Genomic DNA, 15,168 nt, shown 5'->3' on the forward strand with positions numbered 1-15,168 from the left:
ATGATCACCACATACAAAATTCTCAGAGGAATTGATAGGGTAGATAAAGACAGGCTATTTAGCACAAGGGGCACACGCACTAGGGGGACACAGGTGGAAACTGAGTGCCCAAATGAGCCACAGAGATGTTAGAAAGAACTTTTTTAGTGTCAGAGTGGTTGACAAATGGAATGCATTAGGCAGTGATGTGGTGGAGGCTGACTCCATACACAGTTTCAAGTGTAGATATGATAGAGCCCAATAGGCTCAGAAACCTGTACACCAGTAGTCAGTAGTTTCAAAGCGTTATATGACAAAGTGTTGGGAAGACGGGACACCACGAGCGTAGCTCTCATCCTGTAACTACACTTAGGTAATTACCAGTTGATTGACAGTTGAGAGGCGGGACCAAAGAGCCAGAGCTCAACCCCCGCAAGCACAACTAGATGAGTACACACACACAGAGGGATGGGATGGGAGAGTTACGAGGGATGGGGTATGAAGAGCGCCTTTAGGAACTGAACCTTACGACACTAGGAAAACGAAGGAAGAAAGGGGGGGGGGGAGGATATGATAGGAACGTATAATATACTCAGGGCATCTGATAAAGTGGAAATAGATGAAATGTTCACACATAATATTAAGAGAAAGAGGGGACATGGGTGGAAGCTAGAAAGTCAGGACACGTTCCTCGCGCTTATAGTCAATATTGGCTTATTTAATAAGTGCATATGTGACATACTAATTGATTGTGAATATTTTAGTTTACCTTGAAAAGCTTCATAGAAAACACCGACCTCACCTAACCTTCTTAGTATGTTAAGATAAGCATCTTATTGCTTCTTAATTACAATTATTACTTAAGCTATACCATTGTGTGTCAATGGTCGTCAGCACCACAACACTAGTGGACCGTCAGACCTGCCGGACATGATGCACCTGACACTCGTCAGTCCTCTCTAGCCACCACCCTCACCGTGGGTGCTGACAGCTGTGGGTGCTGACAGCTGAGGGTGCTGACAGCTGAGGGTGCTGACGCAGCTGCTGACACCAGCAAGATGAGTGAGCAGGTGGAGGAGCTGCCGTCCTCGCCGCTGGGCACCAAAGAATAGTCAGTTCTCCTTCCCGTTCTCCCACACACTCGCACATTTGTCACAATTAGTCCACTAATGTCAATTATAATTTGTTCACATGTATCTGTTTCCGTTAAGAAAGTTTTAATTGAGTAACCAAATATCTAACTTGACACATATGCACTTTTTGAGTTGGTAGATTGTGGCCTAAGCTGGACGAGTCGCCCCGGTGCTGGCACTGTTGACGGGTTATTGGCCTAGGCTAAGCTAGGTTAGATGACCAGACCACACACTAGAATGTGAAGGGACGAGGACGTTTCGGTCCGTCCTGGACCATTCTCAAGTCGATTGTAAATCGACTTGAGATTGTTTAGTCACAATCGACTTGAGAATGGTCCAGGACAGACCGAAACGTTGTCTTCCATTCACATTCTTATGTGTGGTCTGGTCAACATACTTTAGCCACGTTATTATGACTCATCGCCTGCATAAGCTAGGTTAGGTTAGGCTAGGTTAGGTTAGGCTAGGTTAGGTTAGGCTAGGTTAGGCTAGGTTAGGCTAGGTTAGGTTAGGCTAGGTTAGGCTAGGCTAGGTTAGGTTTAGGTTAGGCTAGGCTAGGCTAGGCTAGGCCAGGCCAGGCCATGCCTAGTTACTCTACATGAGGAAAGGTATGTAATTTACACAAGGGTTGAGTTGAAATAAGGTAATTTGTCATTAAACTTATATTAGGGTTCAGGACAAATGGTGGGACGATAAGGAGAGGAAGCTGCCGGCTTCCTGTCCTCATTGAAGCCACTAGAGTGAGTGGCCTTCAGGTAAATTTAATTAATATATAGTACATATGTATACAGGTCATTTTGTCTATTATTTCACATTTATGCAGTCCCCGTGGTGTAGTGGTAAGACACTCGCCTGGCATTTCACGAGCGCTTTCTCCTGGGTTTGTATCCTGGCCGGGGAGGATTTACTTGGCATTAATCCTTAACTGTAGCCTCTGTTCACCCAACAGTAAAATGGGTACCTGGTTGTTAAACAGTTTGGCGGGCCGTATTCTAGGGAACATAGGATTAAGGACCTGCCTGAAATGCTACACGTGCTTGTGGCTGTACAAGAATGTAAGAACTCTTGTACTATATATATATATACAGTACTGTATATATAAAGAAAAATACAGTTTTACTTTCTTAAGCTTTCACTATGCAGTATGTTCCACAATGTATTTTTCAACTAATAGGATGGAATTGGTTAGGTATAAAAATCTCTTACCTGAATTTACCTTAAGGCCACTATCTCTCTAGTGGCCTTGATGTGGACAAGAAGCTGGCGGTTTGTCAAATGTTCCACCATTGTTCCCTGACGGACAGAAATGGTTCAGCACATTTCCTTTCACCTAATGCCGCTGTTCACATAGCAGTAAATAGGTACCAAGATTTAGGCAACTGTTGTGGGGTTGCATCCTCGGGAAGGTCAGTAGTTTGACCTTGGAAGGAACCTCAATACTTGCCTGACATACTGTATATACATACACAGGCTGCCTGTTCCCCCAACACAATGAATTATTATTATTATAGTATTATATTTGGGCAAATATGGTATTAATGTTACAAGTAATAATCAGTTATTTATATTTCAGTTGGGATTCTACATATGACACTGAATTATCAAACTATAAAAGTGATGGAAACATTGGGGATATCTGGTTTGGAGAAGAGAGCATCGAACGAGTATTAAATTGGATGCTGGAATCCGATATGGTGAATCTACAATCTTCTATCATTGATGTGGGCTGTGGTAATGGTGCTTTTCTTATATGTTTGGTAAGGAAATATTATATAATATATTTTTAAAATGTAAAGAGTATGCAGTTCTTGGTATTGTACAAGTACTGGTATTGTTGTTATTGTATAACAACCTCAGGGACAATAGCAATAGTATATGCAGGTAACCATAAGCCTTACGATAGCATAAGGAACCAATATAGCTACTATACTGACCCTCAAATGCCCATATGATTAATCAGAATTGAACAGCTGATTGATTCACCTAATCGTAATGAATCATCAGTTTAACATTAATCCCTTATCAAAGGATCAGTGTTAAATGTTAAACAATCACTGTGATATATTGCCCCATATCACACCACCTGGGAAGACTCAACTGCTGAAAGAAGGGAAACAGAAAATATGTTGGTCTCTGTGCTCGGCAAACATATGGATGGCATGAACCCATGATGAACAATTTAGTATGTCACCTACCAAAATGTTAGCTTCATAGGCCTTCCCCTCTCCTCTCTCCTTCCCTCCCTCTGGCTCTCTTTCTTGCTTCGCCTGCATTTCATACCCTGCTACGTCTTCCTCTCTCTTGCCCCTATTCTTTATGTATCCTAACCTCACCACCCTCCAGTGTTTCTCCATTGCCACCCCTACCCTCCTCTCATCTGCTTTTTCCCTTTTTCCTTCCTCTATATATCTGCCTTCTCTCTTGCTTATCTTCCCCATCCCCTCTCCTGCCCCACTTATCTTCCTATCTATTTTTCTCCTTCACTCTCTCTTTCTCTCCCCTCTTTCCTCCTATATTTTCTCCCCCAGCTTCCATTTTTGCCCAAACTTCTTTCCCTTCAGGAGGGAGGCTTGATCATCTGAACTGGGTTGGACCTGGATTTTACTCCTTGCATCTAATAAAACTTGGTTGCACAAGCCTAGCATACTAACTCGTGTATAGTGCATGTAAATCTCTATTCACACAATAACAATTTTAGTGCAAAATTCCAAACAATATGGCTGCAAATCTATATAAACCAAATTAGCACATATTGAGGATTGACTGTATTGGAGACATTTTGGGACAGTATTTAAAAACAATATTTACAGTACTGTATTGTTATTATGTCTTTCTGTATTTTGGAATGCTTACAGAACCTCTATTTCAGGCTGCTGAAGGTTTTACTAACCTTTTGGGAATTGACTACTCTCAAAATGCCATCGAGCTTGCACGGGCCATTGCTCTGGAGAAGAAACTTGACATCAAGTATGAGGTTAGTGTTAGTGTACTGATGCTCTTGAATGTACTATACTTGATCTGGAGTAATGATTATGTAAGAACTTTAACTGTATAGACAAAGTGATGTTACTGCACTGAGATACAGTGCTGTAGTTGGTTACTTCTTGATAGTAACTATACTTCTTAGCGCTAAATGCCAAACACTGCTGCTATTCAAGATCAAGCTCGATAAAGTCATCAGGGTAAATGGGGGAAGTTTTGATGAGCCGCTGGTTTCCTGTCCTCATTGATGCCACTAGAAAATAGTGGCCCTCGGGTAAATTCAAGTCAATAATTAACACTCATGTTTTAGTGACACATTAATGCATCGAGAGAAACAATTAGTTTGATGTTTCGAGGTAAAATTATTGCTTTATTGATCCAAAATATTCCCAAGTCACTTCATGAACTATTCATTATGTATGTATTGTGATGATATAACTTGTGCATCTGATAATACTTATCTATTTTATTATTTACTTAAGATCATTTATTGCCAAACATTTTGATACCAGAACTAGGCAAAATAATGTTCCAGTCATGTTAAACATTGCAGATTTGTAAACTGAAAATTTATTTTTTTATTACGGTATTGCACTGCCTAGTCTGGTTTCTTTCAAATATATTGATTAAACATTATTCAAGTAAATTTTTGCTCTTTTTACATTTATCAATCATTTGCATGCCATAAATAATTATGCTATGTAAATATGTTGATAAGGTTCATTAGCTCAGCCAGCCAGCCGGCCAGCCGGCCCATCCTCCTGTTGTGGTAGTGCTTCTGGTGACCATGAGGACCATAGTATATATACTCTACTGACGTTCAATGCAATTAAAAAGTAGAAATCGGACATAATAAATTTGGACAGACCGGAAAAGATTTTCTATTTATGTTGCAAAGATAAACTAAACTAACCAAACCTATCCTTCCTAGGCCTAATATAGTACATACGTGGGCTATACTAGGCTGAGGAATATTTATTCTGGAACATTTGTTTTAGAATATAATATCCTAATCAAAGATCTTGTTTGTTTATAAATAGACCTACAAACTGAAAATTAATTCAGAGATCGACTTGAGAATGGTCCAGGACGGACCTGAAGCGTCGTCGTCCCTTCACCTTCTAGTGTGTGGTCTGGTCAACATACTGTAGCCACGTTATTGTGACTCCTCGCCTGCACATGAATTCAGAGTTCCCGCCTTATGAACATTCATGCATACGAACGTTCTCCCAGGTCCCCATGTACACCCTTCATGCATAAAATTATTGTACTAACTCGCTGGAGCGTTCCTTTGAATTTCGTGGCAGTGCGTCAGAGCGGCAACCACATGGTGGTACAGTATTGTATGGGTGGTGGTGGTGGTGGTGTGTTTGTGTGTGTGTGTGGGGGGGGGGCTGGGTGTGTGTGTGTGATACACTCCCACCAATCGGTGGGGTGGGGGCCCTGGGCTGTTGATAGGAGGGTGGGGAGGTGTTTACTCAGGCCAATTACAAAATGGCGGACCACCAATACAGTGCACATGTATTTTCATTTATTTATTCATGTAACCTAAAACTTTGCTAACTGTTAAAGTACAGCTGGAAAAGATCATCAAGATAAATGAGGTAAACCTTCGACAAGCTGCCGGCTTCCACTAGTGTTAGGGGCTTCCAGGTGAACAGGTAAACTCAGGCAATTGTACCACTTCACTCTTCAAAAACAACTCACTTTGACAAGCACTATAACTCCATCATTCAAGGTAAATAATGTTTTTTTTCTATATCATATGTCCCAAAAACATTGGTTTTGTGGCGAGTTTTGGTGGCCTGGGAATGTACCTCACACTCATAGCATTGAGGCTGTGAAAATTCTCATCTGCGCTCCGAACAAATGCTTTACAAACGCAGTCTCAGAACGTAACTCGTTCATAATTGGGGAACTGTCAGTATATTGTATATAGCTTTTAATGAATTTATCTTATCAAAGCAACAATGTCTTGATGATGTATCACAGTTACATCCCTAAAAACAAATATTTAATGAATTTTAATAAAAATTGCATTGTTTGATAGTGCAAATATCACCAGGCAACACAAAGGTAGATATTTTGTATTTTGGGATCTCCTCCACAAATTTAAATACTGTACTGTACATATTTACAGTAGGTTTATAAGAAAAACTTTGAATTTGAATTTTTTGGGAATATTGTGTACTCAGTCTTGAACAGAATTTATTCCTTTGGAATGCCTGATTGGAACTAAACATTTTTCTTCCATTACAAAATAGGATGACTCTGGATGTATTATATATTTTTGTAAAATTTCCAGCCAAATCTGTACAGTATTAACTTTTGAGGACCGTAACTCGTCAACATTAGCGTCATTGACTGTAAAGTATACCCAAATACGTACATTGAAAATCAAACATTAAACATAATGGAAGGCGCATTTTTGGAGAGGTTGCCATAGCTGTGATACTGCTAAGTCTTGGTTGAACACAACAGACCTCTTGGACCCCTCCATCACCCACATGGGAGCCCCCACCCACTGGGAGCCCCCACCCACTGGGAGCTACCACCCACTGGGAGCCACCACCCACTGGGAGCCACCACCCACTGGGAGCCCCCACCCACTGGGAGCCCCCCCACCCACTGGGAGCCACCACCCACTGGGAGCCACCACCACAACTGGTTCACCTTGTGAGGCGAGGGAAGCCTTGGCATAATAGTGAACCAAGGCCAAGGACAAAACAAGCATAGGTGCAACAAAACAAACAACTGCTCTAAAGAAACTAGGCACAGCCAGGTAAACAAGGAAAACAATTGTTGATGTAGGGTAAAGACACTGTCACGTGCCCGACTGTTACAAGATAACATCCCAGGTCGTTCAGGGTTTTGGCTAGCCCGCGCCCCTCACTCTGGAGCCGCCCATACGAAACCCACACGGAGAACAAGGGAACGGTACAGGAATGGGAACTTATCGGGGACCTGCCAGAATGGCATTTCATTACATGTTCAAAAACTTTTCTTTGAACCACCGGTTACTCTGTCATGCCAGCCTGTTTATGTTTATTAGGAATTCATGTGAACTGGTGAGGAAACCACGAGGACACACACAGCCTCTTGAGTAATTCTATCAGTTTTTCCAAATTAAGTTTTTAGACATTTATGCCAACTGTTTTTCTGTGCATGTGTAATTAGATAATACAAATGGAGGAGGACATTAAATGAGTTGTATTTCTTCTTATTAGTTTGGATGTGAGTAAATGATCACTTTGAGTATAGCTATGAAAGGAATTATGTTTATAGTTATTTAATAATTAAAGACTATGTTGATAAGTTGTAACTAATTTGTTTTTCCTCTCTCAAGCCAGTTGACTTACTGAGTGAAGGTGGAAAGAATCTGATCGCTAATATATATGATATCTGCCATGATAAGGGAACCTATGATGCCATATCCCTTTGCCCTGAAGAGCCTCAGAACAAAAGGTTATCTTACATCAAGGCCATTCACAGCATTACCAAGGAAAATGGGCTCTTTATCATAACATCTTGCAACTGGACAAGTGAGGAACTGATAGGACATTTCAAAGGCTGTAAGTAACTATTCCATATTTTGTAATATATTTGTTATTTATTATGTATTCATTCTCTTAGTTTTTGGGGACTGTTGCATGGACTAAACTATACTTAAAAATGTCTCATACAGGCTTTTTCAAGTTAGATAAGTTATGCTGTAAGAAGTTCAGTTGTCTTATAAATATAAGACAATTTTTAAAAGCTAATAAATTCTCATAGAAAAGAAGTATTTTTCTACAGGAAACAAGAACCCATTGTTGCTAAGGAGGAAGATGTGTATTATAATTTCTTTTGTGTCAGTTGAGTCATTAAATCTGCACAAATGTTTTAAGCAATATAAATAGAAAACTAGAGCACTGAATGTATTCAGACACCACTGTCTGGATAGCCCTTCAGTAGCTAACATATACCTTGGCACCGAACCCTCGCAGAACACTGCCAGTCTGCCAGGCTTTGAACAACTCCGCACCCTAGATACAAATAATAAACCACTACAAGAACATCACAGTCTTGGTTAAGGAGGCAACTGAGTGGTACAGCTTTGAAATATTCATAAAATGGGGGGATCCATTATAAGCTTTTCTGAGTGTATGGTTTACAGGATGGTTGTGTGTGTGTATATCACAACTACATACTGCAGCACTGCTTTTAGCATTTTAATGTTAATATAATTTTAATACAAAAAAATTCTTTTATATTTCAGACTTCAGTGAAGTGCACACTATCCCAACTCCAACCTTCATGTTTGGAGGCAGAGTTGGTTCTCAGATAAGCTGTATTGTTTTCACAAAGGTCTCCAGGTAAATGTGCCAGCCATAATTTAGTAGATACTAGTTACTTTGCCTTAACACAAAGAAATGTTCAGGTAATACACTATAAAATGCTGTACCAGGTGCTGTCAACAATTGGTTACAAGACTACAGTATGCAAGACTGTACAGAGGAGAGTGTTTCATGAAAGCAAGACGAGACACTACAGTGCAACCCTGATTCAGCGAACTGTACGGGACCATCCTTGATTCCTTGGAGTAATGGATACGTTGCAACTAGAGATGTTTTCAGGAGGCATTTGTGAGACGTATTTTTAAGACAAGAAAAATACACTGCTTCACCTGTTTCTTTCTTCTACTGTTGCCTAAAACTATCATTAAAAATGTGATTGGAGCCATAATGAGAGTTGCTGTTAGTGCTTTTAAAATTTCCCATACTTTATGGGCTAATATCACCGAGTGAAATGTTTATTTCCACCATATGCTGGATATCTACCATGAGAACCTGTCTGTAGAGAGCCTTCACCTGCTTCTAGTTCATTTAATGGACTAGTTTACTGAACAAGTTGAAGAATGTTGATCTGGACAATTTCTTCAGGTCAGATGCAACACAAACCTGGAGTAACGGGTTCAAGCTCAACAAGCCACAATGTTGGACTGAGAACAGCAGATGCTTTTTCACCCACAGGGTTATTAATCTATGGAACCGCCTACCCGCCGAAGCCGTAAATGCCAAAACTGCTAAATTTCAAAATATACCTGGAAAAGATCATCAAGGCAAATGGGGGACCTTCGACAAGCTGCCGATTTCCTGTCCTCGTCGAGGCCACTAGGGTTAGTGGCCCTCAGGTAAATCAGGGTAAATTTTCCATTGCCCCAGCCTCAAAACTTCATTTTCAAAGGAAGAAGGGGCCATAATTAAGTGAATGAAATCTGCAGCAACTAGATATGAAAGCGAACCATAACATTTGGTTTTAATTTTTCTCATTGACTTTCTCAAAGCTCCAATTCTTCCTTACAATTTTGCTTCTTTCTACAAAAATGATTAAAAATGTGATTGGTGCCATATTAAGAGTTACAATTCATACCCTAAACAAGGTGGACAAAGACAAACTATTTAGCACGGGTGGAACACGAACAAGGGGACAAAGGTGGAAACTTAGTACCCAGATGAGCCAGAGAACGTTAGAAAGAATTCTTTCAGTGTCAGAGTAGTTAACAAATGGAATGCATTAGGCAGTGATGTGGTGGAGGCTGACTCCATACACAGTTTCAAATGTAGATATGATAGAGCCCAGTAGGCTCAGGAATCTGTACACCAGTTGATTGACGGTTGAGAGGCGGGACCAAAGAGCCAGAGCTCAACCCCCGCAAGCACAACTAGGCGAGTACTTCCTATGCTCTCTGGGCTAATTTCAATGAGCAAAATTTTAATGTCTAGCCTGTCATATAATGGCCAACTTTACCACCATGTGTTTGTTGCAATTGGAGATTCACCAAAACAAGATTAATTGTATCAAGGTTCCACTGTAATTATACCACAACAAATGAGATAAGAAAGTAGGAGAATCCTATTTAAAATAATTGGGTTGTTAAAATCAGTACACAACATAAGAGTTAATGTTTTCCAATTGGCACTTCAATAATGGTTTTATTACAATTGTTATTTATATTAGTTTTAACTACAAGCATTTTAATGTGTTTATGATAGTTGGGAAAACTGTGAACTACTGTACAAGGAAAAATCATTATTGATTGCAAATTTACGAGACATAAAACTGTTCACAAGTGGATACAGTATTTTTAAAGCTGACCTTCAATTAAAATCTTGACCTTTAAGATTTGAAACTGAATTCAAAGTACATTATTATTATTGTGTATTATAGATGAATGTCTATGCAAGGTGTACTAAAGTTGTTGTGTACTCAAATTACATAACATATAATACAAATTCCTAAAATTTGACTTTGGACCCATATCTGTGACCTGAAATCAGTACATTACTAGTCATAGCCAAAATATATGGACACTTGATATTGCATTGACTTGTATAAGTCAATATACAGTAGTGAAAAAGCTACACCAATTAGCACTTTGGAATTTGGTCCAGTCAAATTTTAGGAATTTGTATTATGTTTTGTTATGTAATTTGAGTACATGACAACTTTAGTACACCTTGCATAGATATAGTTGTTGATGTAGATTAATATAAATTGGGCCTTTGGCACAAGACAGTGAGCCTTGATGTTGGGTGCTCAGTATGTAATGCTGTGGACTCAACCACTAGTAACATGTGCTGTATTTTTCACAAATAAGTGTGTGAATACCAGACTGAAGGCAAGTCTGAGGTAAATAAATATAATAACTGAACATTGTTCGATTTGCTACTTATCAATTACATATTAGCTTTTGTATATTATTTTGCATTTTCACTACTATATTAATATTGTTATTAAGTACTGTACAGTAATTATAATTATAAAAATAGTAATATTACAGGTAATTTAGATATTGTGTAGAGATGATGGGTGTGAAGCTGTACAACTTGCCATAAGCCAAATAACTTGTTTATATGAGCAAGTTGGATGTGACTGACACAGGATTTGATAGTTACAAAATAGTGACAGTATTAAAAATTACATAAAGGGCACGAAATTAAACAACAATATTGTACTGTAGTATGAATTGGTGTAGCAAATAAAGTGTATACAATACAGTATGTAGTAAATTAGTAATGTAGATTTAAATGCATAGTACATTCCCAGTACTATATTTTATTTGAAAATAAGACGTGTGTAAATTATATTAGTGTTACCAGGGACTAACAGTGTACGCCGTCATGTGATGACGTAAGTAAATTATAAACCAGTAATAAAATTTGTATGGCACTCTTACCTTTTGAGCTGTCAATTAACATTACGTTCAACCCCAGTACAGTACCATAACTTATGGTCCAACCCATCAACACGTAACCATCCATAAACCTTATAGGCATCTTAAGATCCCACCGAGTGAGGCCTGAAATGTTCATACTTTTTTTTTTTACATTTTCTCAGTTTTGGATCACACATATTCTCTAATGAATTTGCTAGCATATAGATGCAACATATGACAGTATCTTACTGTACTGTAGTAGATGCAACTATTTTCATACACTTGGATGGCTATCCTTTTTTCCTCCTATATTGACATAATTTTGCTTTCATATTTGGCTTGAGATTCTATTGAGGACAGGAACCTCTTTAGGCTTATGAAGTAATTATCAAAAGAAGGCACCAAGCCGGGAAGACTGTGTAGCACCGTCTGTGTTGCAATATATCCAAGAGGCACAATATCACTACAATATTACTCAAGATGCCAAAACAAGAACAAAGGGACATTGAGCGAGTGACATCAAAGGATGTCACTCAAAAGACACAAAGGTACTCTGGACTAATCAGAGATATTACAATCTCAGATACTACATACTCAGACCATAAGCTCATTGAAGTGCAAACTAACCTCAATAATGGTAGTAGGTCCAAGAGAACCAACAAGCGAGAAAGGTCATTCAATCAATTCAATTTCAACAATAAGAGGATCGACTGGAAAAAATAAATATAGACCTTGAAAACATTCAATGGGAGATGGTCTAAGCGACAAAACTCCCACACAGGGAGCTCAACTGACAGCTGAAGCTTACAAGGTCTGCTTGAAGCACGTGCCTGTGAGGAGGGGTAGAAAGGGGACCACTCTAGAAAGAGAACGCAGATGACTACAAGAGAAGGAAAAAAATCACAGAAATGCTTTAGCAGATACGACTATCACAAGACAAGGAAAATAAATCTAAAGAGGGAAATCGACAAAATAGAGCAGATGCTGAAGTGATCATACAAGTCTGAGGAAATTAAATTGGAACAAAAAAGCTATACAAGAGATAAAGAAAAATCCAAAATATTTTTTCACATATGCAAAATCAAAATCCTCCACCAGTATTGGACCTTGAATTACAACCGAAGGTGTGTACACAGAGGACAACAAAGAAATTAATGGAATTCTGAAAGGCCAATATGAGGCCATATTTAACACCCCCAATAAACATGAAAGTTGAAGATCCAGACAGCTTCTTTACGATAGCTGCAGATATTATAACTGATATTAACACGAACTTGGAAGACTGAAAGAGAAATTGACAACATGCCCATGCACTCAGCCCCTGGTCCTGACTCATGGAATTCAATATTCATAAAGAAATGTAAAGTACCAGTAGTCCGAGCACTTAGCGTAATATGGAGAGAGAGCCTGGATACAGGGGAGATACCAGCAGCACTTAAATCAGCAGATATAGCTCCTCTGCACAAGGGAGGTAGTAAAGCTAAATTATAGATCAGTTGCACTATCAAACATAATACAAGTTTTTGAAAGTGATTATGAATCAAATTTCCAGTTTTCTGGGAAATAATAAACTTCACAAGCCAAAACAACATGGATTTAGAGCAGAAAGATCCTGTCCTACTTTGCGATGATTTCTGGACTCAACGTCCCTATGGCCCAGTCCTCGACCAGGCCTCCTGGTTGCTGGACTGGTCAACCAGGCTGTTGAACGTGGCTGCTCGCAGCCTGACATACAACTCACTGCCTGGTTGATCATGTATCCTTTGTAGGTGTTTATCAAGTTCTCTCTTGAACACTGTGAGGGGTCGGCCAGTTATGTCCCTTATGTGTAGTGGAAGCGTGTTGAACAGTCTCGGGCCTCTGATGTTGATAGAGTTCTCTCTCAGGGGTACCTATTGCACCTCTGCTTTTTAACAGGGGTATTCTGCACATCCTGCCATGCCTCCTAGTCTCATGTGGTGTTATTTCTGTGTGCAGGTTTTGGACCAGCCTCTCTACTATTTTCCATGTGTAAATTATTATGTATCACTTCCACCTGTGCTCAGGAGAATGCAGATTTAGGCATTTTATTCATTCCCAATAGTTCAGATGTTTTACCGAGTGGATTCTAGCAGTAAAGGATCTCTGCACGCTCTCCAGGTCAGCAATTTCTCCAGTTTAGAAAGGAGCTTTCACTGTGCAACAGTATTCCAGAGCAATGGAATACTTATTCCAGAGCAATGGAATACTTATTCCAGAGCACTGGAATACCTTTCACTGTTGCACAGTGAAAGGGGCTTTCACTGTGCAACAGCTAGAGAGCACTAGCGTCTTGAAAAGTATCATCATTGGTATAGCATCTCTAGTGCGAAAGGTCCTGATCTTTTAACAATGTCACAGTTACTCAACCACTATGACAAAATCACAGAAGCCTTAGAAGAAAAGCAAAATGCAGATGGTGTATAACACAGACTTTACAAAGGTATTCGATAAATGTGATCACGGATTGATAGCCCATACAATGATATCAAGAGGAATAACTGGTAAATTGGGGCAATTGGATTTTTAACTTTCTCAAACAGAATGCAGAGAGTGATGGTCAATCAAATAAGATCAAACCCAAGTGCAGTGAAAAGCTCTGTACCCCAGAGTAGAGTCCTTGTACCGCTACTATTTCTTATTCTTATCTCGGATATAGATAAATACTAGCCACAGCTTTGTGTCATCCTTTGCTGATGATACAAAAATCAGAATGAAAATTTCCTGTGTAGCAGACACTGAAAAACTGCAGGCAGCTATTAATAAAGTCTTCAATTGGGCAACTGAAAATAACATGATGTTTAATGGTTACAAGTTCCAGGTACTGAGGTATGGTGGAAACGAGGAAGTTAAATGAAACACGGTACAGGACACAATCATAGAAGGAAAGCAACATGTAAAAGATCTGGGAATTATGTGATGTCTGACGACTTGACATTTAATAAACATAACCGAGGAAAATGATAGGATGGATTATGAGAATGTTCAAATCCAGAGATCCCACAACAATGCTAATAACATAGGATAGCACCAGTGATTTTAATAGTACTGTCTTGAGTATTGCTCTGTACTCACTTTCCCCTTAATAGCAGGAGAAATTTTGGAATTAGATGAATACAGAGAACCTATACGGCACGCATAGAAACAATTAAACAGTCTAAATTATTAGGACCGTCTCGAAGCTCCCAAAATGTTACTTGCTGTAAATGAGATGAGAAAGGTATCAAATAATATACTGCATGGAAGATACTGGAAGGCCAGGTCTCAAATTTTCACAGTAGAATAACAACATACTTTAATGAAAGATATGAAAGGAAATGCAGAATAGAACCAGCGAGTAGAGGTGCCATAGGCAGAGATCATTGTCTTAACATTAGAGGTCCACTGCTGTTCAACACCCTCCCAGCAAGCATTAGAAATATTGCCGGAACAAAGGTGGATGTATTCAAGAGGCACTTAGACAAGTTCTTGCAAGATGTGCCGGACTAACCAGGTTGTAGTGGATATGTGAGCCTGTGGGCCGCTCCAAGCAACAGCCTGTTGGATCAAGCTATCACAAGTTGAGCCTGGCCTCAGGCTGAGCTAAGAGAGTAGAACTCCTGAAACCCTTTCCAGGTAAACTGGATTTTTCATAGCTTCTATCAAGAGACAAGTGAACCCTTGAGGGACAATAGGAAAGCAAAATGAACGACCTTGAAAACTGGGACAGTCTACAAGGAGGTGCTAGACTTGTCAAGCTACCCATAGCCAAGATCGAGACTGTCATAACAAGTTACTAGCCAGAACTAATGGTGTTTAACCTAATTCATCTACAAGTGTTTATATGTGCATTACACTACTAATTAAAAATAAGGTTAA

General features: G+C 39.4%; 1 protein-coding gene across 1 annotated transcript; it reads left to right on the top strand.

Moving 5' to 3' along the window:
- The first annotated feature begins 856 nt into the window (after window positions 1-856).
- On the top strand, window positions 857-11,295 carry LOC123758465 (EEF1A lysine methyltransferase 2). Its single transcript, XM_045742918.2, has 5 exons — window positions 857-1,090; window positions 2,686-2,869; window positions 3,982-4,086; window positions 7,441-7,666; window positions 8,353-11,295. The coding sequence occupies exons 1-5, from the start codon at window positions 1,038-1,040 to the stop codon at window positions 8,451-8,453; spliced, it is 669 nt and encodes a 222-aa protein (XP_045598874.2). The 5' UTR covers window positions 857-1,037; the 3' UTR covers window positions 8,454-11,295.
- The last annotated feature ends 3,873 nt before the right edge of the window (window positions 11,296-15,168 follow it).

This window comes from Procambarus clarkii, chromosome 11 (genome assembly GCF_040958095.1).
Source record: "Procambarus clarkii isolate CNS0578487 chromosome 11, FALCON_Pclarkii_2.0, whole genome shotgun sequence".
Classification (NCBI taxonomy): domain Eukaryota; kingdom Metazoa; phylum Arthropoda; class Malacostraca; order Decapoda; family Cambaridae; genus Procambarus; species Procambarus clarkii.

Coding starts and splice junctions, on each gene's coding strand:
- LOC123758465 (XM_045742918.2), top strand. CDS start 1,038: ATGAGTGAGCAGGTGGAGGAGCTGCCGTCCTCGCCGCTGGGCACCAAA. Junction 1,091..2,685: donor CCGCTGGGCACCAAAGAATA/GTCAGTTCTCCT, acceptor TTTATATTTCAG/TTGGGATTCTACATATGACA. Junction 4,087..7,440: donor AACTTGACATCAAGTATGAG/GTTAGTGTTAGT, acceptor TCCTCTCTCAAG/CCAGTTGACTTACTGAGTGA.